General features: G+C 44.4%; 1 protein-coding gene across 5 annotated transcripts in view; it reads left to right on the forward strand.

Moving 5' to 3' along the window:
- Window positions 1-24,387, forward strand: part of LOC106144314 — a 168,156-nt gene that overhangs the window by 141,450 nt on the left and 2,319 nt on the right. Inside the window, exons 7-12 of one of the 5 annotated variants that reach the window (XR_003378558.1) lie at window positions 5,583-5,697; window positions 16,797-16,927; window positions 17,037-17,189; window positions 19,189-19,346; window positions 20,669-20,787; window positions 24,001-24,065. Coding sequence is in view for 1 of the 5 variants with exons in the window: in XM_026788557.1 (XP_026644358.1) it covers window positions 5,583-5,697; window positions 17,037-17,189; window positions 19,189-19,333 (413 nt within the window). In the remaining 4 variants the exon portion in view is untranslated. Of the gene's footprint in view, window positions 1-2,025; window positions 2,702-5,582; window positions 5,698-16,796; window positions 16,928-17,036; window positions 17,190-19,188; window positions 20,788-24,000; window positions 24,379-24,387 lie in introns of those variants that run through there. The other 4 variants (XR_001229379.2, XR_003378557.1, XM_026788557.1 and 1 more) reach the window with 4 other exon arrangements.

Here is a 24,387-nt window from a genome sequence, read left to right on the forward strand (position 1 = left end):
CTGTGCACAGCACTTACACACCAGCCCTGTACACTGCTCCTCCTGCTGTGCACAGCACTTACACACCAGCCCTGCACACTGCTCCTTCCTCTGTGCACAGCACTTCAACACAATGGAGACCAGCTGCTGTGCCTGCGTTTTCAGTTCCCTAATGAAGACGTTGGGGATTTGGAGGCAGGGTATTTTCTATGGAAGGCCATCTTTTCTGTAATTCTTCATCTGGCTTGAACCACTATTTTGGAAAAATGCCATTTTTTCAACATCATATTTCCTTGGGGGTCATTCGGGGATGTGCTTAGTGGCCTGCGGTGTGCCCTTGTACTTTGTGAGTTTTCGCTGGGAAGATGAGAAGAAAGTAGCAGTGGTTTGAGATTCTGTAAACACTGCCTGGTCCCTTGGCAGCTGGGTATGTGCTGGCTCACTGGAAAGGGCTGTGGTTCAGCTGGCCAGCTGACTGTCTTTAGGGGTCAGAGTCCTCTTCGCTCTTCTGTTTCAAAGGTCAGCCAGCTAAATTTCACTATCATTTTCTGTTCATCAGCTCACTATCCATGACTTTTATGTATGGTTAGATTAATCCATTATTTGTTTAAATTATTTCAATCCATATGCAGTAGGACATGTATTTGTTTTCTTAACAGGAGTTAAGGGACTGCTGTCCTGATGCCAGCCTCAGAGAAATATGCCATGTGGTTTGATGTAGTAAGACTGGCTAGTACTGCACTGTTTCAGTTGGGGATCCAGAGCACAGGAAAATAGAGGAGTTGAGGTAACTGGTCCAAGTCTCAGACAGACAAGAGTGGTGTCACACTCCTAATCCCAGTACGCGGGAGGTGGAAGGTCACCGTGAGTTAGAATCTAGCCTGAGCTACACAGCAAGATCCAGGCCAGCCTAGGCTACAGAGTAAAATTCTGTCTCAGAGGGAGAAAAACGTCTCTGAGGTAATGGGGGGAAATATATTTCTTAATATTCAGTGTTTTCCGATCTATAGTTGTATAACCATTGTCTTCTTGTCCTCTGTCACATTGACTTTGCTTCCCTGGCATGCTGCTCGGTTGAAAGCTTAGATGGTTAGCAATGAAGCTGTGACATGATGAGGTCTTAAGGAACATAGGGTAGTGTAGGAGGTCCTTCCTCCTATGTGTTGCTTATATTGGTTAATGAATAAAGAAACTGCCTTGGCCTGGTAGAGGCAGAACTTAGGTAGGCAGAGAAGACAGGACTGAATTCTGGGAGGAAGAAAGTGGAGCCATGGAGCCACCAGAGTCAGACATGACGAATCTTATCCGGTAAGCCACTGCCACGTGGCGATACACAGATTAACAGAAATGGGTTAAATTAAGATGTAAGAATTAGCCAATAAGAAACTAGAGCTAATGGACCAAGCAGTAATTTAATTAATGCAGTTTCTGTGTGATTTTTTGGGGGGCTGAGCAAGCCGGGTGTCTGGGACGAACAAGTGGGCCCTCCTCCTACAATAGGGTTGTTGCCTCAATCCCCGAGAATACATCAGTGGCCAAGGACAAGATGTTAAGCACTAGAAAGTGTTGGGGCGTTCAGATTAGACAGATGTTTGCCCCTCGCTGACTGTGAAACCTTAGGCTCATTTCTTCATTTCTCTGAGCCTTCACCTCCTTATTTGTGAGAGGGGGAAATAGCACATGTGGCTGTGGGGTGAAAGGGTTCATCTTGACTGGCAGCTTGACTGGACTGAGAGATGCCCAGACGATGAGTAAAGTGAGCCCCTGGGGGTGTGGGTGAGGGAGCTTCCCGAGGCAGTTTAGATGAGGAGGGTGCCGACTGAACCTAATGGTTTCACCCACTGAGGGCTTCCATTCTGAACAGATTATCAAGTGATGGAGACCATGGAGGTGGCCCCTTGTTGGGAGAAATTACTTGCTGTGGATATGCCTTTGAAGGGCGTGTCTTGGTCCTAGCCTCCTCCTGTTCTTTCTCTCTGCTTCCTGGCTATAACAAGGTTTTCTTCTCCACTTTCTTCCTCTGTGGTGTTCTGCCTCTCTCTCCAGGGCCCAGAAACAAAGCCGTTAGTCAAGCATGGGCTGAGATCTCTGAAACTGGAAAGTGTCATTGTTTCCCCAAGTGGTTTCGTGGGTGCTGTGTCACAGTGAGGAAAATGGTAACACAAGGATAACAAATGCCACAGCACATGCACAGCCCCATCTCAGTGGGACAGAGGAGGCTCCGAAGTCAGTTCCTTTAGAGATACTGAGAAGATCTCATCCGTAGCATCTCTTCCCTGAGCCCCAAACAAAGACGGATGGAGACCAAAACACCACTTCTTTCTTCGTCAGTTCCAGTTGCGCTGAGAACATGTCAAAGACCAGGCATGTGATAAATATGTTCTTGTCTCTCAAGATTGCAAGCGCTGGAAGTCGAGATCCGGATGCTAGTACGGTCGGGTTCTGGCGAGGATCCTTCACAGGATCTCCCTGGACACTAAGTGCTGGCTTCCCATGATGTCTTTTCATGGACTGGAAAGAGCGAGAAAGCTTCCTGTAGAGCCTAAATCCCACTCATGAGGGACTCCACTCTCAATGACTTATCCGGTTCCCACAGATCCAGTCTCTTAATACCATCTCTGGTGGTTTGAAGGAGAATGTCTCCTACAGGCTCCCATAGTCAAATATTTGGCCCCAAGTTGGTGGTGCTGATTGGAGAGGTGACAGAGTCTTTAGGAGGTGGAATATGTACATCACTGGGGGTGGACTTCGGTGTTTCTCTCCCTCACCCCCTTTACTATTCCCTCCCCCTTTTTCCTGTATGTGGATAAAGCATGGTCAGCCAGCTCCTGCTCTTATGTCCATGCCATGCCTTCCCAACCGTAATGCACTCTTCATCTCCCTCGAACCAAAGGCCAAAAGAAACTCTTCTTTAAGTTTCTTTTAGTCATGATATTTTGTCATAGCGACAGAAAGTAACCGGCACATTATCACTTGGCTGGGGGAAGCAGGGGTGGGGTGAGGATAGCATATCAACACATAGATTAGAGAGGGAGGTGTTATTCAGCCCATACCAACCTTGATTATTGATAGAAAGCAATCGTGAGCTCTAATAGGAATGCCATATTTCATGGCTAGGTAGACAGGCTCCATCACAAGCAACATTTGATCAAGGCAGGCTCGTGCAAGCTGAGGTGGGAAGCGGGGTGAGGGAGAGGGCTGTGCAGAAGAGCAAGGTGATAGTCTTATCGTGAACAGACAGATACAGTGAGCGGGGAAGGTGGAGGTCGGCTAAGCATGGCTGTCTGTTCTTCGCCGGTGCGTCAGTCTGATGTAGCTACTCATCTACAAGAGGAGGAACAAGAAGGAAGGTAGGAGGAGCCAGGAGAGTCACGCCACAGAGAAGAAAATTCCAGAGGCATTTCTCCCCTGACCCTTTTATTTCCTGCTAATTACTTTGCAGAAACTCTGCTCATGGAAGCCACAGGTGCCAGGGCAGCCTCAGAGCACAAAAGGTTTGGGAGCAAAGTATATAGAAAGGGTGAAAATGTCGTGTGAGTCGTTGTGAGTATATAGAAAGGGTGGAAATGTCGTGTCAGTCGTTGGCTAAGAGAAGTGTAGACAGCTTGAATCGGGATAGAAGAGTCTGAGTTCAGAAGCAGAGCTCATAGATCTCAAGGGAGCAGGAACGTGCAGAGACCTGTTCTAAAGAGGAGCTGGAATTCCCAGTCAGTCGTGGAGGCAGGGAGAGTGGGCCACAGATTTCTGACTCAGGTGCTCTGGAGCCTGTATCTCCTGGAGATGGTTCTCCTTTGTGACACCGGGTTATATACACTCTGCTCCAACCTCCAATCTTTAAAACATAAGCCTATTTTGTGATTATAAAGCTCTCACATGCTCAACATGAAAAATTCAGAAATGCAGAGGAATAGAAAGAAGAAAACAAAAATAACCTATAATCTCATCACACGGGAAAGCTAATGCTAACGCTGACTGTATTTCTACTCAGTCTTTCTCTTATGCATATGATTACATAGATAAGGTGGCTCTGTCTATATGGTTTAATTTCGCATGCTGATTTTTTTATACTTAAATGATAATATAATCATTTCCCCCATGTTATTAAGAGTTCTCTGTAATTAAGCATCATTTAAAATGACATTTTCCCCTGGTTTTAAGCACATCTGGACCAATTTCTACCAATTAATGAAAATCCCCAGAGAGACCTTTGTGGGGATTGGTGAATAGGATATTCCCAGAGGTGAGGGCTTTTCGGGGGGCCTGTGCATGCTCGCCACTGTGAAGGACTTCTCGCAAAGATTGTCTCACATTCCCAACCGCTGATATCAGGGCGGAGCAGTGGCTGGTGCACAGCACCTTTGCGGTGAAAAGCAAAACCAGCCTGAGCCCATGCATGTGTGAAGCCCCTGTGTTCCCCTCCAGCACTGGCGGGAGAATGATATGCCTTCCTGTCCACCTTGTCACTGTTCGATACTCGAAAGAACCACTATGTTAGCCAGAGGGCTGCCATAACAAGACTCCATAGACTGGGTAGTTTAAATAGCAGAAATCCTTCATGGTTCTAGAAGCTGCCAGTACAAGACCAAAGTGTCAGCAAGCTTGGTTTCTGATTGTGATTTTCTTCTTTAAGCTGCACATAGCTACTTTCTTGCTAAATACCCATATGGTCTCTCCTAATTTGTTTATTTGGGTGTGCTGGGAGTCTAACCCAGGTCCCTACACAGGCAAGGCAAGTGCTCTACTGTCAAACTCATCCCTGGCCCTGAACATCCTCGTGTTGGATAAGACCCCACCCTAAAGGCCTCGTTTTAGCTTAACTATCTCTTGAAAATGCTTATCTGCAAATAGCGTTGTTTTCTGAGGTACTGGGGGTTAGGGCTTCAACATGCATTGGCTTGGGAGTGCACATATCAATCCTTAATCACCGCGGGTCTCCAGCCACAGGGGAATACTCGGGGGCTCTAGGTTAAGAGAACCCTGCCGGGATATGTGATGGTAAACAAACCCTCACCTCCTAGAAAACAGTGCCATTATTGTACATCCCCGCTGTCAGGAATCTGCGCTTTCCCAGCGCCCAACAGGCCACCAGTAGCGCAGGCACCAATTTCCTGACAGACAGGAGGCCTCAGTACTCAGGAAAATTCATGGAACCACTCTATGACTGGGGCCCAGGAGGGCAAGGTCGGATCTGTGGAGGTCTGAGGGAACAGGCATCTAAGCCACGTACTCTGGAATCCACACTTCTCAAAGGGTGCCTTTATTTGTATTTTTGTGTGCTCACATATTTTTCTATATAATTTTTCTATATCTAGACGCTAGTGTTCGACATTTTTTTTATATGTGGTAATTTACTATGGAATATTTGTAGTTGGGCCTCAAAGGTACTTTTTCCCCCTCCGTACCAAAAAGGGCATTCTGAAATGTCAACGTGAGACCCCGTGAGACATTCTCCACCCACCCCCACCATCAATTTCTAAAAACGTTGGAGTTTCTTCCTCACTCAGGCTGCAGGCTCAGCCACTGAAATGCAGGCGGCAGAGGCGAGCTGCATCCGCGCAGGGCAGTTCCATTCACCGCCTTCCCTTTCCCACTCCGTGTTTTAGGTTACAGCTGCTTCCTCAGTGCCGGCCTCAGAGTGGAGACCGTGGGAGCAGCGCCACCGCTGCCGCCGAAGACTTCTGATGGACAAGAGGCACGAGGAAGAGCTCCTCAGCTGTTGTAAGTCACTGCGATTTTCAGGGTCACTTCTTCCTGGAGAGTACCCATAATTCCCCTGATGGCTTTGCCACTCTAGCATATCATTTCTTTCACAAACGTCAGTAACCCGTCACCTTCCGAGGCTCTGCCTGACTTTTAATGAGAACCGCTGTAGACGTACAAGCACAAGCGTCAGGGTGGGTGCTGACAGTAGGTGAAGTCACTTGCCATCTGCATGACCCGCTTCCGCACCCTGCGGCTCTCCTCACTTGCTTCACAGTCCTGCTGCCCTGGCTTCGTACCCTGGCTCTTTTAGCCAACAAGGAAGGTCAGACACCAAATGGCTATTGTGTTTGTACTCAATGGGCATTCATTAACTACGTTCTCGTGCGCTACTGAACATGGGGGAGAAAGTTACTACATTATTATCAACAGATGATAGATCTGCCCGTTCTTTCTCTTACTTGAGGAAGACTGTTATTTAGTATTTTTCTTTCTCTTTTTCCTTCATTGTTTTCTTTATAACTGAGATAATCCCAGTAATAATTATAGCTCCTGGTCTGGGATATAAGTCAATGAGAGAGACAATTTTTAGGTATGCTCTACCGTACATTCAATTTCCAGACCCCCAAGCTCTCTAAAAGAAAGAAAAAAAACGTAACAACTATAGCTACTACTTACTGACTTTATTTAAAGAGGAACCAAATCCTGGGGGCTTAGAATGCCAAGCTTGTTCACCCTCCAAGAAGAGACTCAATCATGCATTTTCCAGAGAAAATAGCTCATTTCGGGTGATTGTTATCCTCAGGTGAGGCACCTTAAGTATAGGTTAATGGCGGTGTGGAATTCGTGTCCATTGAATATCTGCAACGAGCTGTGTTTTTGCACGCATGATTATTTATGGGCTAAGTACAATTATTATTAGGCCGTTTTGTCACTAGAAAATGAAGATTTAGAAAGATTAAGGGAAGCTTGGTGACTAGCCACCTTCCATTCATGCAACATACAACAAACATTATTGCATGCTTACTGCTTGTCAGACACTGTCACCAATGGAAGTGGCAGCCATAGCTAACTCAGGTAAGGTTTCTGTTCTCATGGAGCTTATACTCTTGTGAGAGACAAACAAGGGAACAGCAAACTCAAAGACAATATCATTTCAGATAGTGACTCATGCTACAGGAAAAAAACAAGACAGGGTTACTGCTAGTTGTATTAGTTACTGTTCTGTTGCTACGACAAAATACCATGACCAAGGCAACCTACAAAAGAAAGCATGTAACTGGGCTGTATGGTTTCAGAGGATCAATGGTACAACAAAGACTTGGCTGCAGGTATAGCTCACTCAGAGCTCACATCTTAGTCTGCAAGCAGGAGGCAGAGAACTCACTGGAAATGGCACAAGTCTTTTGAAACCTCAATGCCTGCCCCCATGATATAATTCCTTCAACAAGGCCACACCTCCTAATCCTCCCCAAACAGCCACCAACTAAGGACCAAATATTTGAGTACCCAAGATTTATGGGGGACATCTCATTCAAGCCACCACCATAGTGATGATCAGGAATGGGGACAACCACCCAATGGACAAAGAATGAAGGAGACCTAAATGATGAGAAGTTGATTGTCATGGTTTGAATGAGAATGTCCGTAGAGGCTCAGATATTTGAATATGTGTCTGCTAAGTTGGTGGCATTGTTTAGGTAGGTTTAGGAGGTGTGGCCTTGCTGGAGGAAGTATGTCACTGGGTGGGTGGGGGGTGAGATTTTAAAGCCACAAGCCATTCCCAGTTTGTGAATGCTTCCTGCTTATGGTTAGAGCTATGAGTTCTCGGCTCTTGCTCCATCCATGTTTGTCATCTGCGGCTATGATTCCCTCATGAGATTCTTTTTTGTTTCTTTCATATGTGCATTCTTTTTGTTGTTGTTGTTTATTTTTTTTTAGTTGTTGAAAAAAATTTCTGCCTCCTCCCCGTTTCCCATTTCCCTCCCCCTCCTCCCACACATCGTCCCCTCCCCCAACTCCCCTCCCCCTCTCCCCACTCCTCTTCCCCTCCACCCACTCCATTCCCCCTCCCTATCAAAACTGAAGAGCAGTCCAGATTCCCTGCCCTGCGGGAAGTCCAAGGTCCTCCCACTTCTATCCAGGTCCATGAAGGTGAGCATCCAAACAGGCTAGGCTCCCACAAAGCCAGTTCTTGCATTAGGATCGAAACCTAGTGCCATTGTCCTTGGCTTCTCATCAAGCATGGGATGAGACCGGACTCTCTGAACATGGTGGAGAATGAAGGCTGATGAGAAGCCTCATGAGATTCGTATCACTTTGGAACTGTAAGCCCAAACAAACTGTCTTCTGGAAGTTGCCTTGGTCCTGGTGTTTTATCACAGCAATAGAAAAGTAGCTAAGACCTTGACAATACAAATACTCAGTGAGGCTTCAAATGTCAAGGTCCTAAGGGGCAGGAACAGTAATTGACCTCCAACACACAACTGGATTATCTAGTTTTGACTTCTTTTATAGCTATTGAGGTAATATTTTACATATTATAAAAGCTGCCTATTTAAATGTACAGCTCATTGTTTTAAAGGTATTTTCAGACTGGTACATCTATCTCAACTACCCAATCCAGGACAATTTCCAGACCTGTGAAGAAGCCTTGTATTCACAGATGTCATGACTCAACCCAGTCCCTACCCTTGGGGAGCCACTAATCTACTACTGTCTGTGTCTCTGGATTTGCACATTGTGAAGCTATGGCATGGCTAGTTCCTAACGTGTCATCTTCGATGACCAATTTCCTTCATTTAGCATAGTGTGTTCATAGTTTCCCCCATTTGTAGTACTTACCAGATGTCTGTTTTTATACGGTTATAGCAGATTTTGATTATCCATTCTTCAATTTATAAACATGGATTGCTTTCTCTTTATGTCCTTTATACATAATGTTGTTATGAACATTTACATACAGATATTTGTACATAATACAAATGTACACATTTTTATTTCTCTTGGGGTATATATATCTACACACACATACACACATGTACGTCTAAGAAAGAACTTCCAAGTGGCTATGTAGTTCAGCCTTTTCAGGACTCAGGACTCAGCATTATATAAAGATTTCAATTTCTTTATAGTCTCACTAACAAGGGACAATCTTGTGGGTGTGAAGATTGTGTCTGCAGTTTTGACTTGTGCTTTCCTAATGAAAGCTAAGCATCTGTCTGCATGGGCCAATTGTATCAATTTTTCTGATAAATGATAAATGTTTATTCAGATTTCTTGCTGATGTTTTTCATTGGGTTATTATTTTTTTTCTGAGACAAAGTTTCTCTACATAACAGTCCCGGCTGTCCTGGAACTCGTTCTGTAGACCAGGCTGGCCTCAAACTCACAGAGAATCCACCTGTCTCTGCCTCCCGAGTGCTGAGGTTAAAGGTGTGCATCACTACTGCCTGGGTCATTGGGTTATTCTTTTATGATAAAGTTTTTATAGGTTTTCTATACTCTGGATATAAGGTCCTTGTCATATATCTGCAAAAGCTTATCTGTAATTCTGTAATTTGCCCTTTTATTTTCTTGATCGTGTTTTTTGAAACACAACAGTGTTTTGTTTTTTTTTATTATTCTTTGTTGTCAGAGGCTGTTTGTTTGTTCTCAGATGCCCTGACCTGAAATATTCACACAGAAACTGTATTAATTACAATACTGCTTGGCCAAAGCCTCTAGCATATTCCTAGCAAGCTCTTTTTTTTACATCTTAAATTAACCCATTTCTTGGGACCTCCTGAGACTGAGAAGCTTCTGTAAAGCAAAGGACACTGTCACTAAGACACAAAGGCAACCCACTGACTGGGAGAAGATCTTCACCAACCCCGCAACTGGCCAAGGTCTGATCTCCAAAATATATAAAGAACTCAAGAAACTAGACTGTAAAAGGCTAATCAACCCAATTATAAAATGGGGCACTGAGCTGAACAGAGAACTCTCAACAGAAGAAGTTCAAATGGCCAAAAGACACTTAAGGTCATGCTCAACTTCCTTAGCGATCAGGGAAATGCAAATCAAGACAACTTTAAGATACCATTCTTACACCTGTCAGAATGGCTAAAATAAAAAACACCAATGATAGCCTTTGCTGGAGAGGTTGTGGAGAAAGGGGTACACTCATCCATTGCTGGTGGGAATGCAAACTCGTGCAACCACTTTGGAAAGCAGTGTGGCAGTTTCTCAGGAAATTCGGGATCAACCTACCCCTGGACCCAGCAATACCACTCTTGGGAATATACCCAAGAGAGGCCTTATCATACAACAAAAGTATATGCTCAACTATGTTCATAGCAGCATTGTTTGTAATAGCCAGAACCTGGAAACAACCTAGATGTCCTTCAATGGAAGAATGGATGAGAAAGTATGGAATATATACATATTAGAGTACTACTCAGCAGTAAAAAACAAGGACTTCTTGAATTTTGCATGCAAATGGATGGAAATAGAAAACACTATCCTGAGTGAGGTAAGCCAGACCCAAAAAGAAGAACATGGGATGTACTCACTCATATTTGGTTTCTAGTCATAAATAAAGGATATTGAGCCTATAATTAGTGATCCTAGAGAAGCTAAATAAGAAGAACCCAAAGAAAAACATATAGGCATCCTCCTGAATATTAACCTTCATCAGGCAATGAAAGGAGACAGAGACAGAGACCCACATTGGAGCACCGGACTGAAATCTCAAGGTCAAATAAGAAGCAGAAGGAGGAACAAGCAAGGAACTCAGGACCTCGAGGGGTACACCCACACACAATGGGGACAATGGGGATGTTCTATCGGGAACTCACCAAGGCCAGCTGGCCTGGGTCTGAAAAAGCCTGGGATAAAACCGGACTCGCTGAACATAGCGGACAATGAGGACTACTGAGAACTCAAGAACAATGGCAATGGGTTTTTGATCCTACTGCACGTTCTGGCTTTGTGGGAGCCTAGGCAGTTTGGATGTTCACCTTACTAGACCTGGATGGAGGTGGGTGGTCCTTGGACTTCCCACAGGGCAGGGAACCCTGATTGCTCTTTGGGATGACGAGGGAGGGGGACTTGTTTGGGGGAGGGGGAGGTAAATGGGAGTCGGCAGCAGGGAAGAGTCAAAAATCTCTAATAAATAAATAAATAAATAAATAAATAATAATTTAAAAAAATCAATAAAACAAAGAGCTGGGTCTTGGAACAGAAAAAAAAATTAACCCATTTCTATTAATCTGTGTATCACCACATGGCTGTGGCTTACAGGCAAGGTTCGGCACATCTGTCTACAGAGGTGGCTACATGGCTTCTCCCTGACTCTGCTGACCCTCTTTATATATCTTTTCCAGCCTGACTATATTCTGTTAAGCCTTTGGCTGACAGCAGCTTCTTTATTCATTAACCAATAAAAGCAACACATATACAGAAGGACCTCCCTCACCAGTTCTTTGTGTATTTCTATGTGGGAGCACACCGTGGTCCATGCATGGGGGTCAGAAGACAACTTTTGGGAATTAGTTCTCTTTGTCCACTGTGGGCTCTGAGGATTGAAGGGAGGTTATTAGGCTTACATACCAAGTCTGTTTATTTTTCCCCTTGAACTATCTCACTGGCCCATGAAGCAGAAAATTTTTTACTTTTAAAATCCAATTAGTCCATTTTTTAAATTCTTGACGCTTTGGTTTTAAATTCCCTTTTTGCATGGTTTTGCTAAGATTTTTACAAGATTCCCTTGCACCTTTGCTTCCTCTCGCAGATATTTATTTATTTGGCTGTGGATGGAGCCCAGGGCCTCCCACATGCTAGACACATGTTTTATCACTGAGCTGTATCTCTATCCTAGGAAGAAATTTTAGTTTTATGCCAAGCACAGTAGGACACACCTGTAATCTCAGCACTCAGAAGACAGGGACAGCAGATCATCACATTTCAGAGCCAATCTCTTCCACATAGCAAGTTCCAAGCCAGCCAGGCTACACCATAGAAAAAAAAAATAGAAAGAAAAGTATCATTTTAATTCTTACATTTAGGTCAACGATTCACGGTGAATTAGTACGTTATGAATTTTTCAATTAGAGTCCAAATCAATGGGTTTCATTGTGACATTTTCACGCATACATTCTGTACTTTAAATAGCATTGGGGGGAAGAGTGTAATGCAGAGAGCCCCACTTTACTCTTGCATGTAGATAATCAGCTGTGCCAGCACCATTTTTTTGAAAAAAATAGTTTTAACTGGGCCCACACCACATGACCTGTAATCCTAGCTGCTCCTGAGGCAGAAGTATTGCAAGCTCAAGACCAGCCCAGGATACAGAAGGAGTTCGAAGCCAGCAGATAATTTTATGGCATTCCATGTCCAAATAAACGGTGAAACCGAAGAACAAGGGTATAGCTCAGAGGTAGGGTGTTTACCTTGCACAGAGGAGGCTCAGACCCAGGGCCAAAGCCCAATAAACAAGCAAAACCCAACATATTTCCCCTATTAAGTCGCTTTGGCACCTTGCCTAAAACTGACCATAATGTGGATTTATCTCGATACCATCAATTTTTGCTGGTTTCTGTAGGTACCCTCATACCTTATATCATATTTATAGGCTTTGAAATACTCATCTTCCATCTTTGTTCTTTTTCAAGGCTATTGAGCCTATGCTCAGCTATTCTTCCACAGCCTGTCAGTGTCTGCAAAAGAAAAGATGTTGAAATTTTGATAGGAATTGCAATGGATATCATTACTAGCTTATAAAAGTACAATTGATTTTGCACATTTATTTCATATCCTAACGCATTTCTGAACTTGATGTATTTTTAAATATGATTTGTTACTGCTTACTCACTGAGGCACCGTGTTAGACACTATAGGACATACAGAGATGGCCTAAGATGCTTATACCATAGGTTAAGCTTACTGGATTCAACAGTGGCCACGCTTGGAACAAACAGGGACGTATGGAATTGCCAAATGAGTATTAGACTTCTGAAAAGACAATTCAGAGCTGGAGCAGCCTGGAAGAGACTGAGTAGGAAGGAAGGGAAGGAGCGTTAAAGGTTAGCCATGCCTTCCTTCCACCTCCCCTTTCTCCTTCCTTTTTTTATTTTGCTTTATTTTCTCCAGCCCACTTTCTCTGGAAACACTGGTAGAACATACCCAGAGGTGGCTGCCATTTCTCAAGCCTGGCTGATCATCAGAATTTCTTGGAAAGGCTTTTAAAGTATAGATCCCAGGCTCCCCGGCCCAGGGCTGCTGTGTCATGCTCTCAGATGAGGAGGCACAGACAACTGCGTTAAACATTTTTATCTAATTTTCTGCCAATGTTGGGAATTTCTGGGTATGGTTATAATTATATTCACATATGGTCTAATATCTCTCTCCATCTACTGTATCTCCAGTTCTTTCCAGGATTCTCTGGGGTGCAGGTCACAAGGGTATCTGGGTAAGTGAATCTGTCTGGCTTCTCCACTAACGAGAGCCACATCTATTGTACACATTTCTAAGAGTGTGTATCGGTGCCTTTATCAGTATGTTTATGGAGATAACTCATTATATAAAACAAATGCTTACTTTTCATAAGTAAGAATTCCAAGGACCTCAGGAGAACCTTTTGCTATGCTGTCCAGGCTCCTCGGTGTTACTTGTAGGACATATAATCCGTTATCCAGAAATTTTTAAAAATTTTTATTTATGTATTTTTTTAAAGACATGGATTATCATGTAACTCTCTGGCTGGTCTGGAACCCCTCTGTAGACCAGGTTTGGTCTTGAATGCAGAGATCCACCTACCTTTGCCTTTCTAGTGCGCTTTTAATATTTTAAAATAAAATATCTAGTTTTCAAAGTCCTTTGCATCTCACCTTTCCCGGAAGTAACCAACTTCTTAAAGATACATTTACCTATTCAAAGTATTAGTTTAGAGTGTCAAGTATGTATATATACACTATACATACTTTCCCACAGTCTTTTCTCATGTTATTATCCTATGGAGTACTGAAATACTATTATCCTGTTGTCTAACTATTTTAGACTCTTGTCTCCCAGAAGTAGAAATTCATTATGTCAATAGTTTTGTTGTTGCTTTGGTTTTGTTTTTCTGTTTGTTTGTTTGCGTGGGGATCTCAGGTTTTCCTATCACCCACATTCTTGTGTCTGTCTCCTGAGACCCAGGTAGGGATTTGGGGTATAAGTTAGGGTGGACATTACCAGGAAATGGATATGCACTTTTGACTTTACCAGATGTCTTTGGAGGTTACCCTGAACATTAACTTATCCAATTTTTTTCCTCTCATCAATGACTTATGAGAATGTGTCTTCTCAGGAGTCAGAGGCAGGCGGATCTCTGTGAGCTCGAGACCAGCCTGGTCTACAAGAGCTAGTTCCAGGACAGGCTCCAAGACCACAGAGAAACCCTGTCTCGAAAAACAAACAAACAAACAAACAAACAAAAACCAACAACAAAAAAAGAATGTGTCTTGCTCCACATTGAAAACCAATACCATCAAGTTTTTAAAGTCAACACGAAGCCGGAGCGAGTGCCACCCATCCTAATGATGTGAGTTTGATGCCCCAGACCCGAGGTGAGAAGAGAGGACCGACTTCCCCGAGTTGTCCTCTGACCTCCACACTTTATAAAAACATGTAAAATATTTTTAAAGAATTGGGAAGTGAGCATCTTCCTGGGTCATCCTCTCAGATTCCTGTAGGGTAGCTTAAGAATATGACTGCAAACAGGCTTCAGATGATTTTGAGGAGCTGAGAGCCTCTCTGCTCCGAATAGGCATGCGTACACATTGGGACCAGCTTAAGGGAGGAGAGTTGTATGTGGGTTCATCGCTTCGGGCAATAGGGTAACCTATGGAGGGGAGGCATGGCATTGCGGTTGGTTGGTCTTTGTGAAGATGATTCACTTTGTGGCTGACCAGGAAGTGGAGAGCTCAATAGGAAACCAGGCTACGCAGTAACCTTCAGAACCCCGCCCTCAATGACTCACCTCTGCCAGCCTGACAATCTCACGAAACAGCGCCACCAGCTGGCACCAGGTGTTAACACAGGAATCGTGGAAGACATTTCACATCCGAAACTGTCACAGTGAAACTTCTCTGTTTGGTTAGACACATCCGTGTTGGCTGTGCTTGCATCATTTAAGAAAGAAAGGTTTTTTTGTGCGCAACAAACCTTGCAGATATATTTTTCTTTGTTTTTCCCTTTTCAATTTTCTTTTTTCTTTTTAAATTTGAGACAGGTGCTGTAGAAATTGCCATCCTCCTGCCTCAGCTGTTCAAGAGCTAGAATTACGGATGTGCACCACCACGCCCGGCACTGCAGATGCATTTGAATAAGACAATAGGATGTGATTTGCCAGTCCGCAGCGTGGTACTTACAGCCCTACCTTTGCCAGCTACGCTGATAGGAGGTGGTCCCTTTCTGGAAGCCCTTTATACACACCACCAATGCTTAGGGCAGGGTGCATGTCGGAGATGCCTGCCAGCCCACGGGGTGGTGTTGCTGTGGCTTTTTCAAAGCCTGGAGGAATCCGAGAAGCAACCGAGAGGAATGATGCAGGGAAACAGGGAAACAAAAGGCAGTGGAAAGAGTGACCAGCCAGCAGGCTCTGGCAGGCTAGAACGCTCTGTCCTTGTTGTTACTGCTTCACGAAAATGCCGCGGGCCTTCTGGCAGGGTCTGCAAGGTAGAGCCGTCCTGGGAAAACAAGGATGAGGGATGCTGAGTGGGATGCTAGTTTCCCACATCACTGCTCCCCAGTGGATGCTCCACAGCGAGGATGGGGACCCCTGTGCCCCTCGGTAGGTGTCTGCTGACCTTCCTCTGTCCTGGCTGCTTTCCCGAGAGTTTTTTTTTTCCCCTCCCACTCACAAGCAGCTAGCACTGGTCTCAGAGGCCTAGCCAGGCTTGTCTGTGAGGGAGGCTGGGTGGTGTCTGCTCTCCCAGAGGGATCTGAAGGGCAACAGAGTGGAGGAAGTAGAACCCTCAGTCCTGGTCAAGACACAAAGCAGTGCCTGTGGTTGGGGTGTTCTCATTCCCTCCTGCTTTCTTCTGAGCTGAGAAGGACCTGCTGCGACACACTGGGGCAGCCTCAGCTCCGTTTTTAGGAAACAGGAAGGGAAGAGTTTCCATTTCTACTCCTTGGATGGATTCTGGACTCACCGGAAGTCAACCTCTACAGCCCCTCCTCAGAGTCTCCTTTCTTCGACTTATAAAATACCCGATTTCAAAGAAGGGACTTAGCTCCCATTCTCTTTTTGTCTTAAAAAAGTGGCTATGAAAACAATGCATAAAAATAGGCCTCTGCGGACACAATAGGACTGAACAGGGTGTGGTTTGCTTGGCAAAGGCACAGGCAGTTGTTGCTTTTGGTCTTGGAATGCGCCAGACTTTGCCTCTGCCTGATGAAATCCTAACCGGTTTGAAAGCAGCTCTTTGGGAGCAAGACTCCCGTCTTTAGAGTTATCCATTCCCTTCTTTCTGAGCCCCTAGCATTTTGCTCTTATAAAAAGCATTATGGGGGCGGGGGTGGCTCAGTGAAAGGCTTGCTGCACAAGTCTGAGGACCTGAGTTCGGATCTCCAGCAACCCACGTAGAAAGCTGGGCCTGATAGTATGCACCTATAATCCCAGCACTGTAGAAGGGGAGACAGGAAGATCCCTGGGGCTTCCTAGTCTGCTAGTCTAGCTCTGGGACCAGTGAGACCCTCTCTCTCTCTCTTTCTCTCTCATGAGACCTTCTCTCTGTCTCTCTGTCTCTGTCTCTGTCTGTCTGTCTGTCTCTCTCTCTCACACACACACACACACACATACACCAAAAAAAGGTGGAAAAGTGATTGAGGACGACTCTTGACATCCTTCTGCATACATGGAAGTACACATACAGACACACACACAAGCATTCATCTTATGTTGTGATAATTTCTTCCTTGCAATTGTACTTTATTGCATTTCCTCAGCATCTATAGACTGTATTTTGGCATCATAGTTCTTTAATAAACGTTTATTATATGAGTCATGGTTCCTTGGCGCTTGTATTTCAGTCTCAAGTTTTTCTTTTTGTTTGCTTGCTTGTTTGCTGATTTTATTTATTTTTTTTTTTCAGTGCTACGGGGCAGGTACAATTCCCCAGGGCCTCAAACACACTAGGCAAATATTCTACCATCACACCATACCTCCAGCCTGCTTCTGTGTTTTAATTCCTGGCCTCGTCTTCCTTGGGTGAACTACTGGCAGGTTAGTTCAGTGTGGAATAGAGGGCTCACTAAAATGAAAGGTAATTTCTTTTTCCTAAGGAATTGTTCTAGTAGGAACGAGAACTTCAGATGTATCATCTCTGTTACAGGTACAGGAACTGTTTTCGGGAAACACTGCCGTCATTACCTCTGAGAGGCAAAGTTTGTGGCTGTTATTTTCCATTTACAAACAGAAGTTTTCTCTCTCATTCACCAATTTCTCCGCTCAAAGAAACGTGTGAGGAGTTTGATGTGCTCCCAAGGTATGAGAGACTGGTTCTTGCTCTCAAAGTCATACTTTTACTTGAATGAAAAGACGTTGGCCCATGAAAGCCACTGTGCTCTGGGAGCCTGTGATACGCGGGAAGGGTCCTAGCAGAAACTCTACATGGAATACAGACAGTAAGTGAAAGAGTGTCCGGCCAACAGGATTGTGGACATCAGCATGCTATGAGATGAATAGAGGCTGGGCTGTTTATTGTCCCTTTGGCCTCTGTTGGTTTTTTTTTTTTTTTTTTTTTTTTTTTTTTTTTTTTTTTTTTTTTTTTTTTTTTTTTTGTGACTGCTGTAACAAATTAGTACAAACTGGTTGACTTAAAACAACAGAATTTTATTTCCTCACAGTTCCAGAGGCCACAAATGAAATGAAGGTTTGGGCAGGGTCGGCATCTCTTGAGGCTTGGGGGTGGGGAGAAAAATCCGTCCCTGGCTTCTTCCAGTTACCGATAGCCTCAGGCTTCCTTCTGGCTTGTGGCCACTCCAGTCCAGTCTGTTTCTGTGGTCACACCACCTCCTCGTCTACTGTGTGCGATTCCTGCTACTCCCTCGTAAGAATGCACAGAGGACCCAGCCAGATGTGGGATTAGCCTTCTCTCAGGACCCTCAATTGCAATCTCATCTTTTGTCACAGAATGTAATAGGCACCCTTGGGTTCTGGAGCTAGGCTGTGGACATTTATGGGGAGAACAGGGAACCACCGTACTAGTCTCTGCCCTGGACTGTATCAGATAACCTGATACTCCCATGCTGTGTCACCTGGGTTCCATTGCCCCCTGACTGACCCTCGGGCTGTCCAGTGAGAGACATTAGCAAGTATCAAGGAGTAGGAGGAAGAGCTGAGGTTTCTCCTTTCTTTAGCGGGGTGCTTTTGGTGCTCCCAACGAAACCGTATTCCTCCATAGTTCCTGCTCATCTGGGTTTTCATCTCTCTCTTCTCTTCAGCCCTGGCTTCTTCCACCATAACTCTGCCTGTGTCGTCGAAATATGTCCTCTCCACCTTATTTTCAGTCTCGGCTGATTATGTCTTCAGGTTCCTGCCATGATCTGGGTTGGCAGAAATCTCAAGAGGCAATGTTTTCATTTCTAGAACAGAGCTAAACCCAGGTTACCACAAGCTAAGTTGGACACTGGATCTAGCATACAACTCAGCCATCCCTGTGGGTCATTCCACAGTGAAGTGCTGTTTCGGTAGCCTGGTAAGGTCTTGCTGTCACGACTCCTGCCTCGGTGACGTTGTTTCACGGTACTTTCTATTATTTTTTTTCTACCTCAGCTTCTATTACCCAATGGTGTCTGTTGTCACCTGACAGTAGGTATTGTTTTTCATGTACTGTTTAGCTTCTGCCCACAATACCTGGCTCCCTCCAGTATGATTCATATCCTTTCCTTAAAGGGGTCTACCTGGCTTGGTCAACAGTTTACAGAGGTCTCCGAGCACCAGGCTTCTGTTATGAGTTACCAGAGAGTGCTTTTAGAAGGATCCCTGGGCATCGTTTTCTGAACATGAGACATTGCTAAAGGTTTTTGAACAAGGCGGAGCAAGATAAAATCAGCTTTAGGATTACATACTTGATGGCAATAGTCAGTGTGAAACCAAAGATAAATTTAAAAGCAATTATAATAGTCTAAATGAGAATAATGGGGTCCAAACCTGGGCAAGGGGAAGGTTCCTATGAGACACTCAGGAGCAAGGCCAGTCCTGAGTTCCTGGCTTTGAATTTGTTTTTAGCACCAAGGACTCTTTCAATAGTTTTCTTTTCAATCACACTGCACATTTTTTAAGGGAAGTACTCAAATATTACTAGGTGTACTGATAATGATTTTTAAAAATTTATTTTTATCTTTGTGTGTTACATTTTGAAACACACCCAAGAGAATGTAAGAAGCAGTGGTCCCATGAAGAGAACTTGAATATTTTCTTTAGTTCCTGTTTTCTAGAAAAATAGAACTCAAACTAAATCGTAATGCCAATGTTTTATTTAGGAGATGCAATCCCAGGGCAGCGAGTGTCCGAGGAAAGGGGAAGCAAGAAGACAAGGCAATTCTGCCCGAGGGTGCTTCAGAAGCCACAGAAAGTCGGCATGCCTGCTCCTGTGGCTTTGCAGAATATCACGGTGCTAGGGGATGAAACCGTGCCTCAGGTAAGCACTTGGGAGGGGAAAAGACAAGAGAACCAGTTTCTTGGGACCTCTCCTCTCCTCGTTCCCAGTGATCAAAGTCCATCCCACCTCCCTTCTGTCCATGCTGGATCACATTACCTGTTCCCACTGTCAGCTTCTTAGCGAGCTACAGTGCAGCTTTTAACCTGGGTTGAGGAGGACAGAGACTTAGAAACCTACACCAGGACCTGCTGAGCCCGGTTGCTCTGTGTGAGAGGGGCAGGGTGGGAGGGGCAGCAGCTCTTGGTTGCAGGACTATGCGAGCTACAAGCGGAGCATGTCCCAGGCAGGACAAAATAAGCAACTGAAAGTTTGGGAGGTAGTAGAAAGGGACTCTGGCAAGCACCGGAGGCATGCCTGAGAGATACCCGGAGATAGGAGTAGAAAATACAGTTCTATCCAGCAGGCACTTGGAAACTCAGAACTGGAACCATTCCAGAGAGACAGTCTTTTGAGGGCTCCAGAAACAATAGCAATTCATAATCCATATCTGATTACTCCTAGACAGTGTTGACTAATGAGGTAGGAGCACGGGCTCTGGAGCCAGGCTGCATTGTGCTTAAGTCACCCTGTGTGTGCAGTGGACAGTTTACCCGTCCTCACTACGCCTTAGTCGGTACATGCTGGAGAGCATTTGTCTCCGCTCAGTAGATGCTAAACAAACCACAGCTTTCACTGTCCCTTCATCCTACTCTGAGACGGTTGTGTGACATCACCAGTATTCTCCCACCAGACAAACTGTCCTGTGCTGTTCCTAAGTGTCTACTGAATATGATGAGGTTTTCTAGCTGAGTCCTTTAGTTGTTTTCAGAGGCGAGTGCCTCCCTCTGGGTCACGTGGTCGTGGAGTCCCACTCTCGCTGGTTGCTCCCTTCAGGGGACACATGAGGCCCTAAGAAAGCAGCATGGTAACCCCTCCCCGTTGGCGTATAGACAGGATGTATCTAAAACTGCCACCTGCTCTTTCCACCTTCAAAGTGGGACGGTGCTTGGGTACTTTCAGAAGACACAGAAAATGTAGAGTCATCCTTGTAAGACGGCAGAGGTTCTTTCTTAATGTCTGTCCATGTGTGTGTGTCTATGTATATACACATGGGCATGCAGGTGTCCACAGAGGCCCAGGAGAGGGGGTCTGGTTGTCTGGAGTTACAGGCAGTTGTAAAACCTTGATATGTGTGGTAGGGCCCCAACCTGGACCTTCTGCAAGAGCAGGATGTGTTCTTAAGCACTGAGCCAGCCCTAAAAGTTTAAAAAGTGATGGGAGGATGGATGCTAATTATTAATCATCATCAAATGTTGTTCCAGGATCACCCTCCCGCCCTCTGATTTTATAGACAGGGTCTCACTGTATAGCCCTGGCTGACATGGAAATCGCTGTGTAGACCAGGCTGACATTGAACTCCCAAGTGCTGAGATTAAAGATGGTAGGTACCACTACACCATGCTCAGTATTGCCTTTTAAATGACTGCATGTCCTAATTTAAAATTAGAATGGCCTATCCCGACTTTAAAGGGTTTTGTCATTAGCATTTACTCTTTTTTTGCATGTAATTTACAAATTTGTTGCTTTTTCACCCATCTATCCCAAATAAAAAGAAAGAATAGCTGTTTTAGTCTCTAATGTACCCTAGGTGCCTAGAACATTTCATGAAACATAGTGGTCCTTAATACCATAATCATGTACCTCCTAGTAATATTTGGGTTAAAAATTAAGTGAATGGGGTGCTGGCAAGAGAGCTTAGTGCTTAAGAGCATGCTCTTCGATAGGACCTACGCTCAGCTCCTAGCACAAATTCACAGTTGCTGTAACTCCAACTCCAGATCTCATGTTCTCTGGGCTCCATGGGCACCTGCACACGTTGGACATAAATACTCTTCTCTCTCTCTCTCTCTCTCTCTCTCTCTCTCTCTCTCTCTCTCTCTCTCCTCTCTTTCACACACACACACACACACACACACAATTAATTAAAAATAAAATATATTGGAAACAGAGTGCATAAGTAACAATGACCCACAAGATATATGGTGTAGTAACACGGCAGCCATCCGAGCTTGTGTAAGCAGACTCAGCCATAGTCTCATAAGGATGAGATTTCCTCTATGCTCTCTTAGAACACATCCCTTTGTTATTTGTGGAAGGGATGATCACACTGTCTTGGGGTAAACAAAGTTGGAGTGTCTTAGAGATTAATTTCCAAAGAGCTTCCTGGTGGGCATGCTAAAGGTCCTCCCCTAATTCTTCCCGGAAGTTGAATGGTCATAATCACAATATTACCTAAGGGATTGGCCAGCAAACTCTCTTTCCCCAAATACCTCTAAAGTTAAACTTCCACTGAAGTGTAGGTAAAATTATTTGAATTAATGACTTTGATCAACTCCTGATTCATGGACTCATGGACTCTGTAGTACTATGGCTTATCATCATGATGCAGGAGTTCTCACCTATCGTCAGGATATATCCAGAGCTAATAATATCTACTCTAGGACAGGCAGGCAGACATTTCAACCTGCGAGGCCAGTTGCTCATCTTCGGCATGGTACGGTAAGTAAATGAAGTCTATAGAGGCCCCAGATCCAGAATCAAATAGAGGATGCAGATTTCAAACCATCCATTCCCGAAGGCTATGATTTTTTTAGAATCTCCTTTTAAGCCTCCGGTTTCTCCTTCATAATATGTAGCAACACTACTTGTGTATGGAGTTGCTGTGATAATTAAATATATATATACAGCAGAATTCTCAGCAGATGACAGCATTCACTTCGGCTGCACTTTAGGAATGATAATGAGTCTTTTCCCTTGGGGAACAATCATGAAACCTCTCCAGGGAGAAAAACAAGAGCCCTGACTTAGTGGGTGACAGAAATAGGTTCTATGGAGGTGGGTGTGTTGTTGTAATCCTGTCTAAATGTCTAACTTTTAAACAAGTTGAAATTCTTATTTAGGAGTTGACCAAACAGATATGATCATCTAATTAATCCTGGACTTTCAGCCTCCAAAACTATGAATCGAATAAACCTTGTTATAGAGTATCCAACCGTATGTATCTTGTTATTGCAACAGAAAATGAATTAATACAATTGCTGGAAGCACCCCATGATCAAAAATATCAGTGGATATTGCTAAGTGTCCATCTCGAGACACGGGACTAGAGAAAAAGAATCAAATGCAATGTTAAGGTCTTAGCCCAGTGGCTGGGGCTCTAGCTCATTTGGTAGACTGCTTGCCTGATATGCACACAGTTCTGGCTTCCGGCCTCAGCAGGACATAAACTGGGGTTTGTGGTGCCCATCTGCAAAGCACTCAGAGGCTGGAAGTGGCAGGATCAGGAGTTCCAGGCCATCCTTGGATCCACGGCGGGGGTGGGGGGAGCCTCACTGTCGGCCTGGGCTACTTGAGACCTTGTCAAAAAGAGAAAGCAAGCAAGCATGAAAAAGCAAGAAAGGAAGGAAAGAAGAAAGAAAGGGCAAAGATTTGTAGTGATGAGACGAGCAGGCCTGCTTTTCGTCCCGCCCAGCTCCCACACGGCTAGCTTAGCCCCAGAAATAACAACACACAAACTGTATTCATTTAAACACTTCCTGGTCCATTATATCTAGCCTCTTCTTGGCTAACTCTCATATCTTGCTTTAACCCATATCTAGTAATCTGTGTATCACCACGGGGTCATGGCTTACCGGGAAGATTCTAACCCACATCCATCTCGGGCTGGAGCTTCATGGTGGTTGCCTGACTCTGCTTTCTTTCTCCCAGCATTCTGTTCTGTCTTCCCCGCCTACCTATGTTCTGACCTATCAGGCCAAGCAGTTTTCTTTATTAATTAACCAATGAAACAACAGATAGATAGAAGACCCTCCTACATCAAAGATTGGTCGTAAAGACATAGGGAAAGGGGAAAAGGTTTATATAAGGAATTTAGACAATTGTAGACTTTTAATATGAACTTAAAGATATTAAATCATTGCTAATTTTCCCAAGTCTGAAATGGTATTATAGTTACATTGAATACCCATAGTCTTTGAAGATGTATGCTGGATTATTTTAAGTGAGATGTCAATTAAAAATTTCAATATTCAACTTATTTTCAAATGGACAAGCATGCCTAATCATAGGAAGAGATAATGCAAAGGTGAAAAGAATATAAACAGTAGCTGAACAGAGATGAAAGGTACGGAGTCATTTGTTGGATTTTTTTCAAGCTTTGTGGAGTTCAGAGTCTTCAAACTAAAAAGCTGGGGTTGAGGAGTCATCTCTACTTCATGACTCCTTACTAACCTGATGCAATAGAAGGAACAGGCTGCCCTAAATGAAACTGAGTTCCCCTTTGGAGTTGCCTGAGCAATGAGCTAGCTCACACCGTGTGTATGGGACTAGACTGAGGCAGGGCCTGGGGATGGGTGGATGTGCCTGGAGGTCACTGGCTTCCTGTTCCTTGTGTAATAAATATCCCACCGAAAGTCTAAGTGCGGCGATAGAGTGCCTTGGAGCCCCCACGGTGGCATCAACTGTTTCCTCATCCCCAAGCCTCTATAAAGAGTCCCAGCCAGTTGGTTCTCTTGGCAGATTCTTCCATTTCCTAAGGGAGAGGGATTGTCCCTTGCTGTGTGTGTTAATAAACAGTCTTGTCTCATCTGTTTAGGTCAGATCCTAGTCTCTTCCTGCTTTCAGCCTCTATGCTGCCTCTGAAATCCAACACTGCGCAAGGTATGTGGGTTTTCCAGGCAACTCTGGTAAACAGGCACCAAAATTCAGGCTGCCCAGGGCCAACATAGTCCCTTTCCCTTATCCCTAAGGAGGTGGATCTCATTCCTATGCATATAAAAGAGAGAGATGGGGGTCCTTTAAATGGGATATAAACCATTCTCTGACCAGTCACCCAAGCAACAATGAACCATGGAGTCTCTGTATCTTCTTTTAATGATACTGGCTTTGTCAATTTTTTCTTTCCACAATAAAACCTAATTTCTTGTGTGTGTGTGTGTGTGTGTGTGTGTGTGTGTGTGTGTGAGAGAGAGAGAGAGAGAGA

This window comes from Microtus ochrogaster, unplaced genomic scaffold (assembly GCF_000317375.1).
Source record: "Microtus ochrogaster isolate Prairie Vole_2 unplaced genomic scaffold, MicOch1.0 UNK4, whole genome shotgun sequence".
In the NCBI taxonomy this organism is placed as follows: domain Eukaryota; kingdom Metazoa; phylum Chordata; class Mammalia; order Rodentia; family Cricetidae; genus Microtus; species Microtus ochrogaster.